This window comes from Opisthocomus hoazin, chromosome 14, assembly GCF_030867145.1.
Source record: "Opisthocomus hoazin isolate bOpiHoa1 chromosome 14, bOpiHoa1.hap1, whole genome shotgun sequence".
In the NCBI taxonomy this organism is placed as follows: domain Eukaryota; kingdom Metazoa; phylum Chordata; class Aves; order Opisthocomiformes; family Opisthocomidae; genus Opisthocomus; species Opisthocomus hoazin.
The window spans coordinates 5,561,505-5,584,561 of record NC_134427.1 but is presented as its reverse complement, the minus strand read 5'-3'; the positions used below and the strand labels follow the sequence as shown (position 1 = coordinate 5,584,561).

Sequence of the window (23,057 nt, the reverse complement as noted above, 5' to 3'; positions counted from 1 at the left end):
ATGGGGACATCACCGAGGCCTACAGCACCCTGCGAGCCATCACTAAGGCCAGCTTCCCTCGGCGCTGGGGCGAGGCCGGGCTGCCAGCCCTGCGGCAGCGGGCGATGCTCCCCGGTCGGGAGATGCAGGATTCCCACCAGCCCGGCGTCCAGCCTGGCGCCGGAGTGCGAAGCCAAGGGCCAGCACAGAGCTGCCGCTCAGCAAACACGCGCAGGGACAGCTCTTGTATTACGAACCTAGCAAAGGGACCTCTTGGATCACAGAACGGGCTTGCTGCTATTACAGAGGGTGACTTATTTGCCCCCTCATAAATTTATCAAGCTTCTGTTTAAAACCAGTTAGCATTCTCATTCCCTGCTTCTATACTTCCTCACCGACCTTGTTTGAAATCCCCAAATTTCTGGCCTCGGCTGGTTTACAGGCAGCAGCTGTTCATCTGCCTGTGAAGTAACCCAGCCCTTCACTTTGGCCACCAAAATCTCTCTACCGCCATTCTCTGTTACTACTTGAGAGCAGTCCTAATCCCCAGCCAGCCTTTACTCTGCAGTTTAAACAAACCAATATTAATTCCTTTCTCTGTATATAGGCATTCCATTCCCTTGTTATTAATAATATTTCTTTCCACCTCTTTCTCAAGTGAGTTCACCTTTCTTTAATGTGTGAAGCCAACACTATTCATAATATTCCCGTTGGGGTATCCTCAATGCCTTGAGTTGGCTTTTTTTTTCCTTTCTTTCTTTTCCTGTCCTAGGGGTAGCCCAGGATTTTTTTCACAATCACATTAGGTACTGGTGATTTATAGCTTATCTTTGTAATACTCTGTTGGTTTTTTCTTTACGTCATTTTCAGCTGGTGATTTATATACTAGTTACATACACCCATTCCCAGGAGACAGACTCTCAACTACCAGATTTCATCCCACTGCTATTACTCCAAATCCTTAGAAAAATCAAGAATTATTGTGTCATACACACCTCCTCCTCTATATTTTCAGGATGTTTGGCTTTGAGATATTTCATAGAGACATTCCTGCTTTTTAATGTCAAACTCATTAATGAAGATAATGATGGAGATTTTTCCATTCTTCTATTAATCTGGGCCTTTTCCTTCTTAATTACTAGCGCTCTACCTTAATGTCATAATAATAGTTATTAGTTCTTAAATCTGTGTAGACTAACTACACATGTATTCCCCAATATTAAAAGTAAATGTCATGGAAGTGAGATACTAGAGCTAATCTAGTACTATTATTGGAAAACTTATGATACCATTTATTGTTTTCTGTTTATGTACATCTTCGTTCCTTTCCCATATATATTTTCCAGTATTGAAGCCTGACCAAGCACTATTTTTTCTTGACACCTTGTCTCTTAGAATTACAGAAAAATAAGGAAAACACTATCAGTTTTAATATCCTGGGAGGAAGACTATCTCCTCTCCTCCACATGAATGCACTGAGCCTGCTCTGACTTTTAGTTCCATTATTATCATTCTTCATCAGCCCATCTTTGCTCTCATCAACATAATCCTTATCAAAAATTAAGGCAAGGTGAAAGCGTTCTTTTAATTTTGGGGAAGAAATATATGCTATCTTTAATCATGAACAGATGCCATCCTTGCTGCAAACCTCCTTCTTGTGTGGCTAAATACCACAGATTACACTCTTAATTCTTCTTAAGGCTAATTCTATTGAAGTCTGATGATCACTTAAAGACAGCATAGGCTTTGCCCCAGATACTCATTCATAATTCCACTTTGTTTATACAAAACAATTACAATAATTTAATTACAGGTTACTTTCAGGTTTTCTGGCTTCGTCCCCAAGCTGCAAGCATATTCCTCTTACTCTGCCCAATTTCTTAGTCAAACTGGGCATATTCTACCTTCTCCAAATAAAAGTAAGAACAATAACTTTAGAGGAAAAGAAAAAAAGCCAGATTGTTTTGATAAGGCTACAAAAACAGGTGAAACATGAAAATGTGTCATTAATATGTTACACACGTATTAAATAACCCATCACAACTGGGGTTAACACATGCCTTTTAACCCCTTTGGTCAACATCCCTGCTTACAGCCACTAAGTGGGCATCACTGGGAGACAGGTTACTGGGGGAGTTTACAGAAAGAGAATTTGTTACTTTTTGTCTATGTTTATAGTGTGTTTTGTATTTAAACATAATACAGGTGAGGGCAGAGCGAAAATTTAAAAAAGGTGGAATGGTTAAAATCCTTAGCATAAGGAGTTATTGGAACATCCTTATTAGTTTGAGCAATTTATGAGCAGAAAATACATGAATACATTAGTGCTGCTATTTAAGGACAACAAAGTTCTCTACAAACCTATATGCATTTTTATATTACTGTTTACTTAGTGTGAAAGTTTATTGGCATCTCTTCCTTATGACACATCTACCACACTGCACATTATGCTTTTTTGAGGAGGCAACTAAAGTAAGAGAAGACAAATCATGTTAAATAGCCTATTGCTAATTTTAATTAGTACAGTCAATTAATTTTAAAGGTGTAGATATATATTGCTCATAGTTTTCTAACCACTGTATTCTTACAGTTATTCTTTCCCCTTTGCTTCAGTCCCATCTTGGATGCGAATTTTAAGGCTTCCTCTCATCAATATTTCTCAGCTTCGGTTATTTTAAGTTATGCCCACCTTTTCAGTGTCTTGTAATAAATGCTTTACTATTGCTAATAAATTTAAAGTTTCTAAAATGCATTAATTTCCAATATTAGAGAAACATATAAAAACAAAGAAATATATTCAGGAAAAACAAGAGGGAGAAAACACTTTTGCATTTATCCCTGTGTGATGTAGCATCTGTCATCAGCTTTCATAAGCCGCTTAATGTCTCAGTAGGCTCTAGACATTACTGAAGTTGTTTCATCCCAACTCTGTGTCCTCGGTAGGCAAAGTTGAACTAAATCACCATCAGATGTTTAATCAGCTTTAATTGTTTAGACAATGTTTCAGATTAAGATAGGTCAGATATTAACGAACTTGAGAAAGAGTGAAAGTCATGCTATTCTGTTGTATGAATTCTGGTATCTACTCAGATTATCTGACTGTATATTCCTTTTGCTTTTCACATTCACAACATTTTCATCCTTGAAACAAAAATAGAATTACTTCAAATATACCATGCCACTATAAATTGTCGAAAATAAAAATAATCAAAAAATCTAACAGCGTGTTGGTAGAGGAAACTCAGTTCAGGACAGTTTTCACTATTGACTAAAAGTATCACACATGCACAAGTGAACGAGATGAACCTCGGCCTGTACACTTTCACAGGTCAGCACACAAGATATTTTGGTTGCTCTTACCTACACTAAGTCACTTCTCAGCAGTACACTGAATAAAAATATACCGTGGGTCTTCACCTTCTTTTTTGCTTAGACTTATGTGAGCACAACAGACATCTATTTATATCTGCTTTTTTTCCTGCCACTAGATGCTGCCATTAATATAAGCACAAAACACTAAGAAGGACTGCAAACTACACTTTCCGCACTGTAAGCATCACGCTATATTCTGTCAATTAAACTGTTTCAATACCATACAAGTTAGAAGGGCAAAAAACCTTCACATAACATAAATGCTAATTAAACTGTGATTTCAAGTTTAAAACTGAACTGTCAGGTAATTAGACAGGTGATTAAATGTTCCTCAACTTCACACTTGAAAATACATCAGATGCCTGCTTAGTCTCCACACAGTGATACGTGTCAACGATATTCCGATGTCAAAGCTGTCTTAGTTTTAGGGCAACATTCTAGAAGAGTGATGATCCATATTTGTTCTGAGATTGCAAATAGTCTATTCAAAAAGCATCGCTAAGTCCAAAGCCCGAGCCTCTTTGTAAACGACAAGACAGGATCCACACGCTTGTTTTACCAGCTGCTCGTACACCAGGTCCTATCCCTCTCTGCAGGAGAAGGGAAGGACCGAAATACTGGTTTCGTGTACATAGTGCTTACTTCAGTAAAGCATTAATTTCAGGAGTTACAAACAACAAAAGGAGGAGGGAGCCGGAAAGCAAGGTCAGATCATGAGCATGCATAGCAAAAGCAGCAAATACAACACATGGCTTGAAATTTTCTTTCTTTTGACATAGATCCATAGCCCTTTAGAGCCCCATTCTGTGAAGAATTCAGCTTCACTGCCTAGCATATTCTTAAGGGTATATTATAGCCTCAAATATATAAACACAAACAAAAGCAAATGATGAATAATGTTTTCAACACAACTTTCAAAACCTCTGCTGGTTCTTGTCAGCTGCCTATCAGCTCAGAAAAAAATGTTCTGCATTATTTCAGGAACTATACAACTTTACAAAGTTTTAAAAGTCTGAAACTGAGGATCGCCAGTTAATAGTTTATGAACTAAAAGCAAAAGAGAGAACGGACCTCCTCGGTGCAGGCAAGCCCCTCAGACTCCAGTCTCGGGCAGCCCAAGGCAGCGGCAGCAGTGTGATTTCCAAGAGCCAGGCTGAATTTGTCAGAGCCAGCTTGGAGTCGGAGTTAATGCTCTCTGCTGGCTGCTGTATCTGCCAGTGCAGAGATGTAACTACCTTCTCACAGAGCTATTTGAAGTGCACAGGACTTCCTAATTTGTTCTTCACGATGCACTAAAGCAGCTGAAATACACCTTTCGGGCCAAGTTTTGCCCAGAACAGATGTATTTTCAAATCACTTATTAGGCCGCTAACAAGGCCTTAGAGGCTTACACACGTTCAGGTGTCTCTTTATCAATGGCACAGTTCAATTTAATTCAGATAAAGAGGCCCTGGATAATTAGCAGTTGACTGAAGTACAGTGGAGTCTCTAACTGGCTATCACCTCACGGCAAGAGAAAGCAATACCAGTATCCATAGCTCTAGCGTTGTCCTGAGCAAACCTTGATTTTACACGTTTTCAGTATCATAGGTCAGTGATAATGGCAGAAATAAGATGACAAACTCTTTTGAGATTATTACTACATTCCATAGGTGCTTTCAAAAGATAAATCAAGAAAGAAATCAAGAGGCCAATTGTAGGAGTTTCAGCAAGGCCAAGTGCCAGGTCCTGCACTTCAGTCACAACCACCCCATGCAACACTACAGGTGTGGGGAAGAGTGGCTGGAAAGTTGCCCTGCAGAAAAAGGCCTGGAGGTGTTGGTCAACAGGCGGCTGAACATGAGCCAGCAGTGTGCCCAGGTGGCCAAGTAGGCCAACAGCATCCTGGCTTGTGTCAGGAATGGTGTGGCCAGCAGGAGTAGGGAGCTGATCGTGCCCCTGTACTCTGCATTGGTGAGGCCGCACCTCGAATACATTGTTCCATTTTGGGCCCCTCACTACAAGAAGGACATTGAGGTGCTGGAGCGTGTCCAGAGAAGAGCATTGAGGCTCCTGAAGGGTTTAGAGAACAAGTCTTATGAGGAGCAGCTAAGTGAACTGGGGCTGTTTAGCCTGGAGACAAGGAGATACAAGGGAGACCTTACTGCTCTCTGTGACTACCTGAAAGGAGGTTGTAGTAAGGTGGGTGTTGGTCTCTCCTCCGAAGTAACCAGTGATAGGAGAAGCAGAAACGGCCTCAAGTTGCGCCAGGGGAGGTTTAGATTGGATATTAGGAAAAATTTTTTCACTGAAAGGGTTTTTGGGCATTGGAACAGGCTGCCCAGAGAAGTGGTGGAGTCACCACCCCTGGAGGTATATAAAAACACGTAGATGTGGCACTCTGGGACATGGTTTACTGGTTGACTTGGCAGTGTTAGGTTAACTGTTGGACTTGGAGATCTTAAAGGTCCTTTCCAACCCAAATGATTATATGAATCTATGATTCTAAACCCTATTTCTGGAGACCGCAGTGTGTTCACAGACCTAGTTATTATCTGGAAGTTTTCTGTTAAAACAAACTGCAACGCACACTAGTGTTGGATAGGGAAACACATTAAAAAGTGTAAACTCCCTCAGAGCAGTATTTATGACCGTAAGGGCAACAGTGTTAGCCTCACCAGAAAGCTCCTCTGCATATAGCACAGCAGATCTATAAAAATACCAGGTAATCCATAAATTCTTCACAGATCAAGAGTGTCTCATTTCCAATGCTCAGGCTTCACATTTTCAGAAATATAGGACTTCTCTGGCCACGTTAAAATCAACGTCCAGTTTTAATAATTGCCTGAAAAAGAAGCCCACTTCTGATACTCAAATGATTTAACGAGTGAGATGACCAGGATTCACCACTTACTGGACTCCGGGTCTGAGTTGCCGTCTCCTTCTGTCCGGCTGTTGGGCGATGCTTGCTCATAGTATTCCTCCTGAGGGAAGCCGAGGGGCAGAGGGTGCGACGTGCTAGCACCGCTTGTGGGTTCGTGGTCTCCGAGCCCACTGTCACTGCAGCTTTCCTGGGAGCCATCTGGCAGGTGAAACGTCACGCGGCGCTGAGGCTACAAGGAAGGAAGAAAATTATATGGCTTCCACTACGGTATCAGTAATTGCTTAATGCAACCAATTTAGGAAATGTATTATTTCAGTTATCTGCTGAAGACGCATTATCTAGGGTTGTGCACAATTTCAGGCTTTCATGAGCAGGCAGCCTGCTTTCAAACCTGCTTCACCTGACAGCACTGCTTTCTTCTGCTTCTTAAAAATGGAAGCCCTGATGCAAAATGAAAGACACCTCAAACTAAAGAGAGTCTGTCAGACTTCACAAGCCTTTGGATGCCTTTTGTATATTGACTTGGAGATTTCAATCACTTTTTGAGGCTCAATTTATTTCACTGCTCAGTTTTCTAGTTTTCCAAAAACATTTTCTTTCCTATTAAAAGCTGTTCCACAATTTTGGGCCTAAAAAATGTGACACACTTATGTTGTTGGATTCTTCTAAGGTAGAGAAAGAACAAACAATAACAAGCCTTATATACTGAAAACAATTATAACAGATTTTGCACATCCATTAAACTAATGAATTAGAAGTAGATTCCACCGCTCTCCTTCAGACAGTTACACCTCTTTGATTTCTGTTATACCACAGATCTTTATCTTTACTGTAAGAGGCTGGAAGCTGGGAAATAGAGAGCTGAGGAAGGAAAGCATCACAGCCCCGCCACTGAAGGAAGGGCCAGGGGAATGAAGCGCCGGACACATCAGGGACAGGACGACGTTTTCCTCACCTAAGTGACTCTGCGTGATTTAGAAGCTGAATAACTGGATTGTAAATCTCTCCCAGTATCAAAAGAAAATATGAACAAAGAAATAAGCAGCTCTCCTGCTTATTTCCATGTGTCTTATTTCCATGTGTCTTGGAAACATGAAACACGAAGATTAAAAAAAAAACCAAAATAACAATTTAAAATGTTCTTAGCTTGATGTTACTCAAAATTCCCTTTGAAAGGCAATGCAAAACTTTCCAAATCCATAACTGCTGGGATTACTAATGCTGGAGATCAGATTTTTGATGCAATTATGCAAAAAAAGGTATATACCTTGTTTATAATACAGCAGCTGTTGTCAGAGGTCTCTATATATTTGGTTCCTATAGGTGATGGTGTTGAACACCATCGGTTATATTAAGCTTTTGCTAAAAAGTGAAGTTCCTCTATTTTTCAAAATCTCTTTTTATCACTGTGATGTTATTACATAAGCCCACAGACAGCTGCTGTACAGTGTGCTACAGCCAAGAAAATGGCAAGATCAACTTTACCTATGCAAATCCTGACAGATGTGAGTGAAAACTCTTCCTAAAAGCTACCAGTAAGAAATTCATGGCTTTCCCACAAAATCTGTTCTAGTGCTGCACCATTACTAATGGAGAGGTTTTCTTCTAACGTCTAACCTGCCTTTTTCTCGTTACGAAATAAATCACTTCTTCAGTCCCATCCATCATGGTCTGGTTATTCCCACTCATCTTTCTGGCATTTGGTAGTCTACTTCAGAATAAACAGACCTTATTATTTCAATCTGTCGTGTGCCTTCCGATATCTCTTACTGCTCCCCCTGCACACAGGCTCACACATGCTTCTCTGTGCACTGCTCAAAATTCGATATGCAGCTTCAGCTGAGGTCTTTAAAGCGTGGAGTAGAGCAGAAGGATCATTTCACGTCTCCTGCAGGCTCCGCTACTGCTTTGCCTTTTTCATGGCAGCGTAAGACATTTTCCTTGCCAACCACCATAACGCCCAGCTCCTTTTCTAATGATCTTCTGCTAGTTGTCACCTTTCTGGTTGGTGCCATTGACTGCTGGAGCCTGAGTGCGGCACTTTGCCTTTATTCTTCCTGCCATTCTGTTTTTCCAGATTATTTCATCTGTTTATCATCAAGTGCACTCTGCCTTCCAGTCCTGCTTTCCTGTTTACCAAATTTGCAGATTTTAGATTCTCCTTCATTAGGCAGATCTTCAAGAAAAAATTGGAACAGATCAAGCAAGAAATCAGTTGAGGAGCTCTGAAAACCTGAACACAGAACGACTTCCCATCACACAGGGCAGAAATGGGAGAAGACCTCCCTCCTGTGACTGCAGGAGAAGCCTTACAGCCCACTGGAAAAGAACTCAGATGGTGAAAAAAATCACAGTTAACACCTCCCCACACACACGCCCCATGCATTTTTGGTGTCACCAGAAGAATCTTATTATTTCTCTCTATAGTGAGCTGCCTGCAGCTGCTCCCAGGGCTCTCTGGAAGGCTGGCTGGGACAGCGGTCCTACTCCCCCACCGACTGGCTGATCCTTTTCCCAGCACAGACGGGTAGAGATACATGGGGTGTCTCGGCACAGTCCAGAAAACAGATGGATCCACAGAAATTACTGATATGATTTGTCATATTCTACTACTTAACTGTCAGTTGCCTCTCAGAGCCCTAGTCATACCAGCAGGCTCAGCTGACGCTTATCTGAAAGTCCGAATTAACTAAAGTTTTGTGGAGTTGATCCAGTGCCAGCATTCCTGTAACGTTTCTGATTTACTCCCTGCATACAAACCCGCACCAAGTTTGCATAACCGTGTAGCGACGGCATGTGCAAATGGAATATGCTATTTCTTTGCCTGCTATTCACAGTATCTAAGAATCAGCCTTCACTGCATGAACTTTTTGTAAAATCTCTGCCTATTTTGTGAGGCTTATTGCCTTCGTGCTGTCTCACCTTGCCCTGTGTGGTTTGGTACTCACGCTAGTTTGTACATTCTTCTCTCCAAGCTACCAGTGAATCTTAAGAAGAAAGTATTCTTAAAATGTTATTAGCCCAAGTCCTAGTGTTAGATATCAGTACTAGCTTTTCAAATGGCTGAGAACGCAATGGTTACTATTACGAGCAATTGGGATTCATTAAGCTTAAACAAATGAATATTTCTGTTCATGGTTTGTTGTCAAAATACAGCAAAAGATCTTCAGCAGATGACAGTAAAGGAGACCAGAAAGTCATCAAGTCTTTTATTTTTTAACTGCTTAGCCCAGTGAGAAAAAACTACAGCCATACCCCAAACGAAACTAAAAATCTCATTAACTGTAATAAACTGTAAATATTTAGCTACATAAATTGAGATGTTATTAGCAGGAAAGATAAAAACCATACGATTTAAAGTAAACTGGCATCAGCTAAAGGCTCATGATTTTTAATTTGATAGTGTCCCTTTGTCACACCTGACAGAGCACTTTTGGAAGAATTTCTCAAGATGACCAAAAACCCCAGCTATTTCTCTACATGGCAGTGCTGCCATTTTCTTAATTCATGCAGGCATCAGACAACGATCTGGAACAAATAATTCTAATAAAATTTTGCCAAAAGCTGGGGACTTATCTTCTACCACAATTATTTTGGAAATTTCCTCCTTGAGGCATTCAAATTTCAATTTATAAGATTACAAGATATCCTCAGACTCCAGCTGCTTTTCTATTTATCTCTAAAGGGAGTTAGAACTGATAGTAACAGAATAACAAGGATTATGGTTTGTTTTATTTATGTGACTGACAGTGTATTTTTTCAAAAAGAGAGAAATGCAAGCAAACCCATTATATATTCTTCACAGATTCTGAAAATGCTGATGTAGGAACTTGTAACGCAGACAATTAGACTGAGAAGGGAAAATGAAGTGAAAATATGAGGAAGAATGTACAGCAGTATATAGTTTCTCTGACATATTTAACAATATTAAATTACTCTTTATTGGTATGAGAAAAAGAATTTTGCTTCCAGAGATGTCACGAACCCAGACACAAATTCTGTCAGAGGTCTCATATGGCATCCAAAAAAGAAATGCATTTTATAATCACAGTGTGTGTCTGGAGGGATCAAATTATCTCAGAAAACCGCAAACCTTTTACTCTCATTATTGAAATTTATATGAAGACTGATCAAAGCCCCAAACTATTCTGTGTTCAATCTTTCACTACAATAATTAGACTGTGGCAGTGGGAATAATAAAAGATGAGTCTAAGTAAATAGCTTTGGATACATTGAAGGGATGATTTCTGGAATTATACACCAGGGGTTAGCCAATTTATAATCAAAAACTGGAAAAAAGGTAATAGAAAAAAGCAGCAGATATCAACTGAGGAACATTAAACTATTAACCTTATTATCTTCATTCATTGAAGCAAATTAATATCCTTTTAAAAGGATATCATAAAGAAATATATTAGTTTCATTTGTGTTGAATTAATTGTATTATTTAGATGATAATTCTGAGTTAAAACAGACCTTATTTAGGCAATGCTGTAAGATAGAAAGAAAGTAAAAGTACGGGATTACTTCAACATTCTTCTCCACTGTTAGCAGCCACTCAGTCAAAAAGTGGTCAAAAATATTTTTTTAACTTTAAAATCTAATTTTGCTACTAATACTCATTTTCTCAGTGGCTTATGTCTCCCTAACACTAGGAAGGTAGGAAATGCATGTCTTAAACAACCAGACAACAACTGTCTGCAGTTATGACCAGTACCTATTCTCAGTTGTCCAATAAAATCTCTAATCAAACTAATATTTGCAGCTCAAATCTTTTTATACTCAACCACCACCCTTTGTTCAAAAACTACAATCTTTTGTTCCATGTGCTTTGACAGACACACACAGGACTCAGCTACTATCAATGTAAAATTCTCAGACTAACATGAAAACAGACAACTTAAAAGGATCCAACCACAAACCCAACAGGAAAAGTGTCTTTGTGCCGAAACTCAAGAACGAAAAGTCAGCATTTTTATTTTTTCATTCCCTAAACATAGGAGTGTACAGCGTCGCTATCATGGCCCCAAGAGCTTCTACCCATCATTTTCTGTGTTTCACAGATTTGTTGCAGCTCAGAGCATTAAATCGAAGAACTTAATACGTTATCTTGATTACAGAATCACAGAATGTTCGGGGTTGGAAGGGACCTCTGTGGGTCATCTAGTCCAGCCCTCCTGCCGAAGCAGGGTCACCTACAGCAGGCTGCACAGGACCTTGTCCAGGCGGGTCTTGAATATCTCCAGAGAAGGAGACTCCACAGCCTCCCTGGTCAGCCTGGGCCAGGGCTCTGTCACCCTCAGCTTACTTTGAAATGGACAAAAGATACAGTATAGCTCATTATAATTTCTCATTCAAATTAGACAAACTTCTAAATTTTGCCAACAATGACGTGTATTTTCTTCTGAAGCATCTATAAAGATGCTGAACGCTCTTGGTCACTGCTATTACACATAACTAGAAACAGCTCACTAATAACGAATCACTATTGTAATCACCTTTTATGATTTAGCAGCTGAGGTTCTTTTAATTTCTTCAACATGGCCTGCGGTGATCCTGCACGGGACTGGGTTTTTTAAAAGAGCAAAATGCAGGGCCTGTCTGCTGGGGAGGAGGAAGGGGAGAGGCAGTCCAGCTGATTTGACCAGTCCAAGCTTAGTGGACATTACAATCAGTATTTTCCCCATCTCACTTTAAAAAGTAACACCCCAACTATTGCAAATACTATTAGCCTTCATTGTCATCCCATACAGATCAAGCTTGTTGAACAAGCACTTCTTTTTATTGAACAAATTCACCTGTGTCTGTTACTGTCCCATCTTTATTGATCACATCCCTTTCAGCTTCTGATTTTCTATACATTTGTCACATCAAACAGACTTACTGCTTTCCCAGTTTACCATATTCACCCTTTTAAATATTGTCAAAACATTACATTTTCAGATATTTAAAACTTCAGAAATCCAACATAATCCTTATGACGTTCTTGTTATAAATTTATGTAGTCCTCCTGATTTAATATCATTAACATTAATAACTAGTATCTTACATCCTCACTAATTACTAATGGAAAATACAGCATCTGGCTTCCTTCTAAAGAAGTAAAAGCTTTGATATATATACTTCTACCTTTCCTCACTGTGATTAACTATTTAGCTGTTCCATAGTAGTACGAGATATGTAAATAGTTTTACACTTTCACTTATTATTGATTTAAATAACTCCTCCCACTTTATTAATTTGTTTAGATGCAGGAAGCATAATCTATTCATTTCACAAGGCAAGAAAAAGCAGACGAATGCAAGTTCAGTGTGGATGATTATCCTAGACAGGTCTGTGGTTTTTCAGTGAAAGAATTACTACCTCCATAGCAAAACATCAGAACAGACGGTGCCTCTTTACCTGCTGAAATGGAAATTACTTAAAATTGTCAGATCTTGTAGCTGGATTCACTCACACAAAGAGTTGGCTCAAGTGATGAGAAGTAATCTTGCAAGACTATCTTGTAAGTCTACCACACTCACTTACTCAGGGTGCCTTATTAAAGTCATACTTACATGCCCCTACAGGCATTTCTTGCAGGCATGTAAAACTGCACCTAACTGATAAGCGAAAGTGTCAGATATTTCAGCTATTAGCTATCACAAAAGAATAATTTTGTGGAACCCTTTTTCATGGGGGTAAGCAACAGGTTTTTTAACATCACCTGCTTTAAGCAGCAGATTTTCACTGATGCCATTTTTCGCTGAAGTATCTAGAAGCTAAGCCTATACTCCCATCTTCCTCCTGCGGCACAGAGGTCACGGAACACCTCATTAGCCAAATCATCGCTGAACAAAAAAATTATAAACCCGGAACTTCACAACTTTCTGATTAACAACCTCAATGGGTATTTATTTTCAGACTCTAATCCTTGTTGTACCAAAGAGGATATCTCATATGACATTTTCCAGCAACATTTAACAATCAAATTGTATTTTCTGAGCATCTTGAAATAACAACAAAGAACTGAAATAAAAAAGCAAATAAAACTGAAAATAACATTTAAAGCATGTCAGACATTTTATTTAGCTTTTGAAAGGCAGTTATTGTATGCTAACTAGATGTCAAAATGATGGCTGAAACCATGCTTTTTAAAGTTTAATTCATGTAAGTCTTCATTTTGACATGTGATTAAATAAAAATTACACATGAAAGTTGCACTATGGCTGTGCTGTTGCTAAGGTTGAGAAATAAGAAAGTCTCAGCTCTGATTTTTTTTTTTTTTTTTAATTTCAGGTTTCCAGGTTATCATCTGTGACGGTATTATCTCGAATGCTTGATTTCTGATAGGCAAAGCCATTCTAGTTAAAAGAACACAATCATAAACAATAATATAGAAACGTTTTGCTAATATTTGACATCACTTCTGACTGCTGGTCTAGCAACATGGATCTTTTTTAGCAGAAATATTGATTGGATGTTATTACTGTTGCAAATATTTCTTTTAAAAGCAACACTCTTGCTTACCTAGTATTTTCTTTGTGTTAATACTGAAATAGAGCTGAATTTATACTTTCACAAATGTACATAGCACTCTAGCTCTAATTTCATCCTGTTAATTTATACATTTCACTTGTAGCAAAGATAAATAAATTTCATCTGTCTTCATGAGTAAGGTATAGATTTATGGAATAATAAATGTTGTTCCAGTGAAGCACTCGCTGACCTCCAGCCCCTACTTTTGCATCACAGCAGTCAAGGCTAAGCCATTAAGTTCAAGCATGATGAGGTTATTAGAGCTATAGAGACCTGGAGGAAATCTCAAGAACCTTATTCAATTTCCATTTGCAATTTTTTTCTATTCAGTTTTTCATTTAAAGGTCAAAACTTTCTGAAGCAATAAACATGTGTATAGATTCACAAGCCATCACAATTATTCACTTAAAGAGGCTTGAAAATGTGCCTTCATCATTTCTGACCAATAAATGGAACTATTCCTATTAGTGTTTCTCAGAAAAAGGGACTTTTATCTAATTTTGGTTCTTTGGGTTGGAAGTGTACCAAAGTCAGAAGAAAACTACAGACACATACTTTTAGTAAGACATGCTCAAGGAGTATTCTTAAATACTCTACCACAAGGAGGTGTGTATCACTCTACTTGTATATCATCCTACAAAATAATCTTGGTTCCACAGATTTTTTTCCTGCAGGTGTGGATAGGACATGTGACTGGGAAGATTGTCCAGCAGCTTGTATGTAATACAGACCATGAAATAACCTTGTGCTTGACACTCATATATGTAGTTGTTGAATGTGAACTCATTATACTACGGTTAAAAAAAAAAGGTACACAAATTATGGCAAAGAGGAAGGCTGCAGTGTAAGCTTAGAACCTGAAGAGACTGAGGTACCTCTTGAATACAGACAGACAAACAGATCTCCTTAATTTCTTCTAGAAAAAAAGACCCGTATTTTTTGATCCAAAGGTTTCTAGACTACGTTTCCACCAATTTTGGTATCATTCACAGTAGCCCTCAAAAGTCATGAAGACCACCCATTGCTCCCGGTCCCCAGGGAGCAGCCAGCCCTTGCTGCACCCTGATGTAGTGAACAAGCAGGTTTTCTGTGATCTGTCCCTAAGAAGAGTCAACACAAAAATTTAAAGTCATAGAATCATAGAGTGGTTTGGGTTGGAAGGAACCTTAAAGATCATCCAGTTCCAACCCCCCTGCTATGGGCAGGGACACCTTCTGCTAGACCAGATTGCTCAAAGTCCCATCCAACCTCGATTTTAATAAATTAAATTAAAAGCAAAGGACCTTTTAAAGTGAGTAGAAAACAGCTCTTTGGCATGTCACTATGTTACTACATTTTTTTTTATGGCAGCACACCTTTATTGTAACAACATTTAATTTGTTTTTACAGCAGATCTATGATGTTTGATAAGCTAGAAAAGGAACTGATGATAATTAAAATGGAAGGATAAAACTAACATAGTTTATGCTGCTGTCAAAAAAAGTATCTTGGTCTTTCTGGAGGAGAGAAAGAATAGACAAAAATTTACCTTTTCACCCAAAATGGGCTCTCAGGAAACTCAGGACTTACTTAGAATGCAGTGAAAGCATTCTTTTTTCTGCTCTCTGTACCAGAATTTGCTTGCAACATTTACCTTTCTGGCCTTTTGCAAATACCCTTCAACCACCTAGCCTACCCATTCTTTATTTTGCATGTACAGTGCGTTTGCCATCTGAGGTCACCTATCTAAAGTACATTCTCAACGGCAATTCTAATTAGTGCACCTTCAGGTGGAATGGTTAAGAGGCAAGAGAATACAAACTGCTGGCCTGCGTAAAATAAAGCTGTAGACCAACATTTACAAGCAGGGCTACAGTTCCTGCTGTATTTGCTTCATAAAAAGCAAAAGTCTAGCGTCTAAGTACGGCGACATTTAGCAGCATTACACTCTTTAGTGCACTCCAGGGGTTCAGGACAATCTTCCCTGGATCAAGAAAACTTTCACCAGAAGAGATATCACTGAGAAGCATCCAAGAAAGCTTCCAGGGTCAAAATGTGTATCCTGAAATTGCCTTTCCAATTGCCAGATAAAAGTTTTATTCTCAGTTTGAGAAGTCAGTCCATATACTGAAATAAAGGAATTTTTGACTGGTACATTTGCTTTATTTCAATCTTCTGTTACTGTAAATAGGAAAGATGCTATGTGAGAAATGCCACAGTGAACACTGTTGCAATACTTCATTTTTATTTCAAATATTTGAAACATCCGTTTTTCTCTCCAAGTTATTTTAAGAAACAGCATTGTGTTTTATTTGATTAAAGTCAGAAATCTCCCATTTGCATCACTATTTTAACAGCTTATACTATCAGGGTGATAATGAATAAGTTTTGAGCTGTTATTTACAGGAAAAAACATGAAATATTCAAAATTACTAAAGTGAGTTGAGGTACAGTTTACTAATGCATTCTTAAATGGATGTCTGAAATACCTATTTGTAAATGAGAAAAATTTTACAAATGGAAGTGCTGTATTGTATCACTGATACCATCCTTCGCTCCCACAGAGCGATGTCTCTGCAATTATCCCTTCAGATAATCAGAATACATAACTGTCTTTCAGAATTCACCACTTGTGTAATTTCAGTGAAGCAAAATATAAAGCCATCAGCCTTCCCTTGTTCCTCAAATCTTTCCAGCTCATTTCCACACTCAGTGCAGCCATTCTTCAGGACTATTAAGATTACTTACTCGTCTTTCCACACGGAGAAAACTACTCGATACAAATTACGGAAGCACTGCAGCACGCGGTAGTTTGCAGAAAGAACCGATGCAGTTGTGGGCAAGGGGAACCAGGGGCCTCCAGCCGAACTCTGCGGAGGGTCGCCCACTCTCCCAGCAAGCCGGGAGGTGCTGGGAGCCGGCGAGCTGCCGCAGCCAGACCCGACCCGCGGTGCCAGCCCAGCCACGACCTTGCAGCCACCGGATCTGCTCCGGAATCACGGCGGGAGCGCAGCGGTGGAGCAGAGCTGTAAGGCAAGGTCCGGCTCTGGGAGGTTCCAGCGGCTGTCACCGCGGACCTGGGTTTGCAAAGCGCAGCCCTGTGACCTTGGGTTGCTTTCCTGACAGACAGTTACCGAGGTGAGCGAGAAAACAGGTGAACTCATGTAAGCAGAAACTGAGGCAGAAGTGAAGTTGTTTACTTCGTGACTCGAGGAGTCAAGAGAAAGGTACAAATGCAAAAATACCTAAAGTACCAAGGGGAAATAGTAGCGAAGTCGGCAGACGCGAGGACTGGGCACCTCCAGCGAGCCATGAAGGCTGGCTCGTCCTCACGGGACTGCCGGCTGCGTAGCCCACACCGACCCTCAAGCGCCTGTCAGCAGCTCTGAGCACACCAATGCTTTGCCTAAGGGCAATACAGGCCCAGCCATTTACTGTATAAAACCAAAAATAATGTTATTGCACACTTCTAAATGGCATAATCCTGCATCCAAGTCCCCGCATCTTTGGAAAGCTGCCCAAGTGCCCCAAAGAGCTGAGCGATCGCAAAGGCTGGGGCGGGAAGGGCGAAGGGCCAGGGACTGCCGCTCTGCAGCTCCCCAAGGGCGTCCGGTGGCAACTTCTGCTTCCTCGTCTGCCACGCAGAAGATTCACTCTGCTACCACTTTTGCTTCAGGACTATTCAAATGTAAAGCTCAGTTAAAGCAGAGGTAAATATTACTCTCCATACAAGCCACCATCAACTGGCAACCTATAAGTCTGCCATGCTTTCGCCACTCTGACACCACAGTGATGATCAGGAAAGGCGTCTGCTTGCCCTAGGTGATCCAGAAAAGCGTGACGGGGCAGAAATCCCTTGTAACATGCAGTCATGCAAGAATAAATGCAAAGCTGTGGGTCTGCACCGGATCCTTACTGCTCAGGAGAAGCAGATTGCTGTAGATATCCGAGAACCAGGGAGGATCTTTGGAATAAATCAGCAGGAAAAATGTGTGTGTGGCAGGGCAGTAACGTTACTGTCAGCAGAGCTGGCATAAGTCACGCGGGCAACAGGAGAGATTGCGGCATGGGTGTCTTCCACACGCAGCCACACGTACGTGCACAGAGACTTGCGTTCCTGTGTCAGCTACACTGTCGAATACCCATGGTAACCGCCCCGGCTGCTCACCCTGAAACCATGCACTGTCATGCATAAATTTTCCTGACCAAAGAATTCAATTTAATTCTGCTCTTTAAGGTATTTCTTAGCGTTTTCTTCTTTTCACTGGCATACAGTGTCTGTGCTTTGCGCAAAACAAAATGCATTTCACACATTTTCTAGGCAAAACATGTAAATACAAACCTGCAGTATTATGTTCTTTCTTTTACTGTTTTTAATTAATTTGACCTTTGCTCCTATTTTTGTCAATTCAGGAGGCATATTGCAATCAGAAGAAAGTTAATGTATACATATTCTGTTCTGCAAGTCACCAACTAAATGAGTAAGCAATGGAGGAAAATCTATAGCATGCAATTAGCATTATCCTTTTCATTTTTTTTTAGTTCACAGAACTCATTAATAACTTTTACTAGGTAAAATGGAAGCTAGAAAACCTCCTACACCTTAGGCATATTATATTCCACCTTTGCACAAAAGAAATTCTTTTGATGTACTGGAAATCTTATTAATAGATTCACCAGAAAACAAGCATGTAAGCTGGCAGAGGCAATTGCAAGAGGTAAAAGGAATGTAAATGACAGATGAAAGAAAATTTCCATGCCGTTCAGATCAATATAAACAAAAGTGCTGCAGCAACCACAGCACAGAGACGAAGGGAATTCATCAAACTTGTGTTTCAGATTATTTGTCCTGTTCCAAATGCACCCTCTGTGTTCCTGAGCTCTGTTCTTCCTTTAGCCAATTAATACTGCATTAAGATGCACTCCTGCAGGGGCTTTTTCCTTCTGCTGCTGAATTGAAGTTTTTCAGTGCACTCAGACAGGGGAGGGGGGAAGTGTAGAGAATAGCTTCTTGCTTCTAAATGCTGCCATTTGGAAAGCCTGTAATTGCAGCACTTAATAATTTTCTAAATACTTAAGCCAGAATTAATTATCCCTGCTATTATTGCAGGAGTATGGATCATATATTGGGTATGATGAAGAGAATGTGTGATAGAACATTTTATTGTACTCAGTGCATGCAGTGGGTGTGCAGGGCACTTAAACTATTAGAAGCAACAGGCTTCTCTACTTCAATTATAGCTCAGTATGATCATCAGATATCTACGGCATCAGCTTTGCTCATTTCGTGCTTTTTGTTGTGGCCTGATTAAACACTTTCGGGACCCTTCTTTACAACACGGACTAATCATCATTTTGAAAAGAACCCTATTTTATTTAAAGTCGTGTTGGTTCTTGGTGAAAAATTAGAGGAAGGTAAACTCCTATTGTTGAATAGCTTCCATTTCAACAGACTTCAAAATGTATTTTCACTAGTAGCCAGAAATCAAGGCACGTCATGAACTTCAGCAACCGCCTTTAATGGAGCAAATTCTACAGTCTGCTGGTAATTTTATATGATGTTGTGGAATCAAAAATATCTGTAGCTACTGTTATAGTTAATTGCCCACACGGTTTGAAAATCCCTTTATGCAGAAGCTGGGTGAGTGCAGGAGGGGTGGTGAGAAGGGGAGGAATGGCTGCAGAGCTCGATGTAGTCGATTTATCAGTAGAAATACTACCTGTAAAGTGTAAGGCATTGAAACATTTTGATACACATAACAAAGAAAACATATAAACATGGTATTTACAAGGGGGAAATCACAAGGAGATGAAGCTTCACTTCCAGAACTCTGGATTCAGACCTTTGCACAGAACACAAACTAAAATGACTTTGATCTCATTCTAGTGTTTTGAAAACAAAAAAAAAAAATAATTTCTTACAGAAAACAACGACCCCCTCTCTAAAAAACCAATGCTTGTCCGAGATTCAGTGGAATATTATTAAACTGTTGAGGCAGGCTCACTGTTTGATAGAAGGCTGGCAGCATCGCTTTGGTTTCCAAGTAGTTTGCTGGGAAACCAGAAGTGAAGCAGCAGCCTGAAGCACACCAGCTGACTCTGCCCAGAAGTTCAAGACTTCGGCTGTGCTGCCGTAGGTAGCTGAAGCACAGACAGGGATGTATTTACTAGAGAAATGTACTGTCACATCTCAAATGAACACAATCAAAATCAGCACAGATTTCAGTCAGTGCTCGTGTAGCAAAGTGGCAAGATACTAAATGCCGTCATGAGCAGTGAAACAACAGGGATCCAGAGCAACACTTTGTCCCTTTCACCTACACCTCTAGAATCACCTTTGAGACTCAGGACCACGATATGTTCATTTATTTCATAACAGAAATAATGACTAATGCCGAGAGCCTCTGATGAAAGATCAGGCAGCTATGGAAGTCATTGCCCTAGATGGGAGGAAATAATTTCCTCTTGTATTATATGCCCTTGTGCTGGCTCACTGTAACCCCAGCCAACAAATTCATTTTCTGTAACTGTTTACATCCCTGCCTCAGAAGATACACCCCATTTTTTTCCCCCACAGTTAAAGACTATAAATCCACTCTTGGTACAGACTACAGTCTAATTCCCAAGTGACTCCCCAGGGACTCAGAGAAGAAAGAGAAGACAAACAACAACTACGAGAAGATGACTGTCCAGCTCCAATCAGTAATTTACCTGTCACTCCACAAGCGCATCGCCCTGTCAGCATAACTCTGCGAAGCTCCCTATCAGTGATGTGCTCTTATGCTTGCGAGGCAGACATTAGGAATTTTTGCATCCCATGGGTTTTACATTTCAGTAAATCTCCTTCTCCCAGCAACACAAATGTACAATAATCACCATAGACTGACAGTAGATGTTAGAAGTTTGAAAAACAGCTATAGTTTCAGTACTAAATAGTACATAATAGTACTTTGTGCATATATATCATTCTTTACTCGAATGGGCTTTAGAAAGATTAATTACATTTCAGAACAGCAAAATAGAAAAGATAGTTAGTGAAACAGTTTACAAATCAACAAACCAAAGCACAAATGGCTATGCCCTCTTGATTCTCGTGATCGAAGGTTAGGCCAAGTCAATGGCAGCATCCAAAAAATAAATCAGGAGTCCTGGACAGAAGGGACACTGTTAGGGAAGTTGTCATTACATTTCATGTTCTCCACCTAGCATGCCTCCCCAGAGAAAAAGTTCTTGTCTCTCAAAATATACCAAAAAAAGGTATTTCTGTATCAATAAATGATCATAGACTGGACAAAATAGGGAATTATGAACATGTATTTTCTAAGAATAATGCACATAAATACAAGCACATACAGCATCACTTAAAACCATATCAAAGCCAGACAATACACCACAAACCCTAAAGAAAGTGACCCAATAAAAACTGTTTTCTGGCTGGTTTGGCTAATACTAGCGGGTATTCACTGAAGCGAGCGCTAATGCAGTCTGTTTTGATGGAGTCATATGGATTAAAAAAATGCCATTAGCAACATCATCTAACACTAAACCTCTGTGAGCAAGTGAGAGAACAATAATGATCTTATCTGCTCTAACAAGACTAAAAAACTGGTGACTGCAGAAGATGCATTCTGCCAGATATTCCATCTGTGAGTAACAGACCAGTTCATTAAGGGAAATCTTCAAATTAGAGCCGAGAAACCCATGGCTAAGAAAGGACCGCCTTGACAAGCAAAGTTCCTGCTTAAAAGCTCTACAGGTTCGGAAGGCTTGAGATTGAGTCATTGCAATTATCTGCTATCGCTTTTAAATATGTCTTTTTCTAGTTCTGAAGTTGCGTTGACAGCAGTGCTCCTGCCAGCGCTTGCCACTCGTTCCACAAGAATAGTCTGAGCTTTGGGAGGAGCTCCGAGCACGGAGCCTGAAATCTGTCACGTCCGACAACCTACCAGCTCTGCAGTACAATGCAGAATTTAGATTAGAAGCATGGATGTTCCTTTCAGCATTTCAGTCAACCTTACAATCTGCTCAGACTTTCAAACCGCTTCGAGGCAGTACCACCATACCCCCCATACCGACACACCCCCGTGTACGGCAGAGCTCCCCACAGTACCTCTCCCCCAGCTGACCTCCGCCCCAACGACTGCCGGGTGATGTGAGTAACAACAGCCCCAGTGAAATCCAGATTCATATTCTAAGACGTGGTAATAGTGACCTGTTTGAAGACGGGGCTAAATCCAGAGTCCCAAGAAGTTACCACTGGCAAAACCAGACACCCTCAGAGGAAAAGTGGGTGTTCTTTAAAATTTTTTCCCTTCACAAAGGAAACATTAGTAAAGAAATACTCGGTTATTTTCCTACATCAATCTTGCAATTCAACGTTGACACAACTTGTCTCAAAACATCAGAAGAAATAACATTCTACAGAAAACCACCATGATATTTTTCCAGAAGACTCTCTGCAACAAAGCCCTGCTACAGAGCAGCATTAGAGAGCTGCCTCTGGAATGCTAGCACAGAAGTCTCGTGAAGTCTCATGTCATATGAAATGAATGCTGAAATGTTTTATTGTTATTCATTTGAGAAACTCCAACAGAACGCCAGAGCTCTGTTCAGCTCCAGGCCCACTCCACATTTTTTTCATTTAGTTTTTCAAGTTCCAAAGGCAGGCGGGAAGGGAGCCGCACGCCGCGCGAGGCCAGAGGAGAAGCGACTGGCATGTATCAATAGGGCATCTCGGCAAAAGCCTAACGCAGGATCAAACAGAAAAGCCCACATGTCCAATACCAGCCTAGAGGCAATCAAACAGAACCACAGGCAAATCGATACAAATCAAAATCAGCCAAAAGGCATTATATCACAAACTAATGCATCCTTCTCTAAAGGTCTGATTTTGTCCAAGCTGCTACAGCTCCAGCCACAAATACCCTCAAATAAGCAACTGAAACATTAAAAAATAGCAATCGTGAAAGCGGTAACAGCAAATCTGCCTTAACAGACCAACTATATGTTTAAGTTGAATTACTACCTAGGTACCCAACCATTCTACTTCATTTTATACACCAACCTGTGCAAAACCTTCTAGTGAAACCTTGCACTTCACCTTCCCTTAGCGAGAGGCCAGCCAAGCGTCTGTGCTGCCTCCCGGACGAGAGGACGGCGGCGAAGAAGCAGTTCCCCCCCTCCCCATGCCTGCGTGAAGCCGCCGCAGAGCTACGCTGCTGGGTGTGATTTACTCCACAGGCTCTCAAAAACCACATTAGCTCCCACACCAGCATTGTTGTTTACGCCGTGTTCTTTTTCATCTCGCCCCAAGCGGCACAGGGATTAACCAGTTCTTCTGCCATTT

General features: G+C 40.4%; 1 protein-coding gene across 2 annotated transcripts in view; it reads right to left on the bottom strand.

Moving 5' to 3' along the window:
* The window catches only part of PCDH11X (protocadherin 11 X-linked), a 513,039-nt gene that overhangs the window by 131,949 nt on the left and 358,033 nt on the right, over nt 1-23,057 (bottom strand). Inside the window, exon 6 of one of the 2 annotated variants that reach the window (XM_075435305.1) lies at nt 6,245-6,443. The exons of the other annotated variant lie outside the window; for it this stretch is intronic. Coding sequence (XP_075291420.1) covers nt 6,245-6,443 — 199 coding nt within the window. The remainder of the gene's footprint in view (nt 1-6,244; nt 6,444-23,057) is intronic. 2 annotated transcript variants of the gene reach the window in all.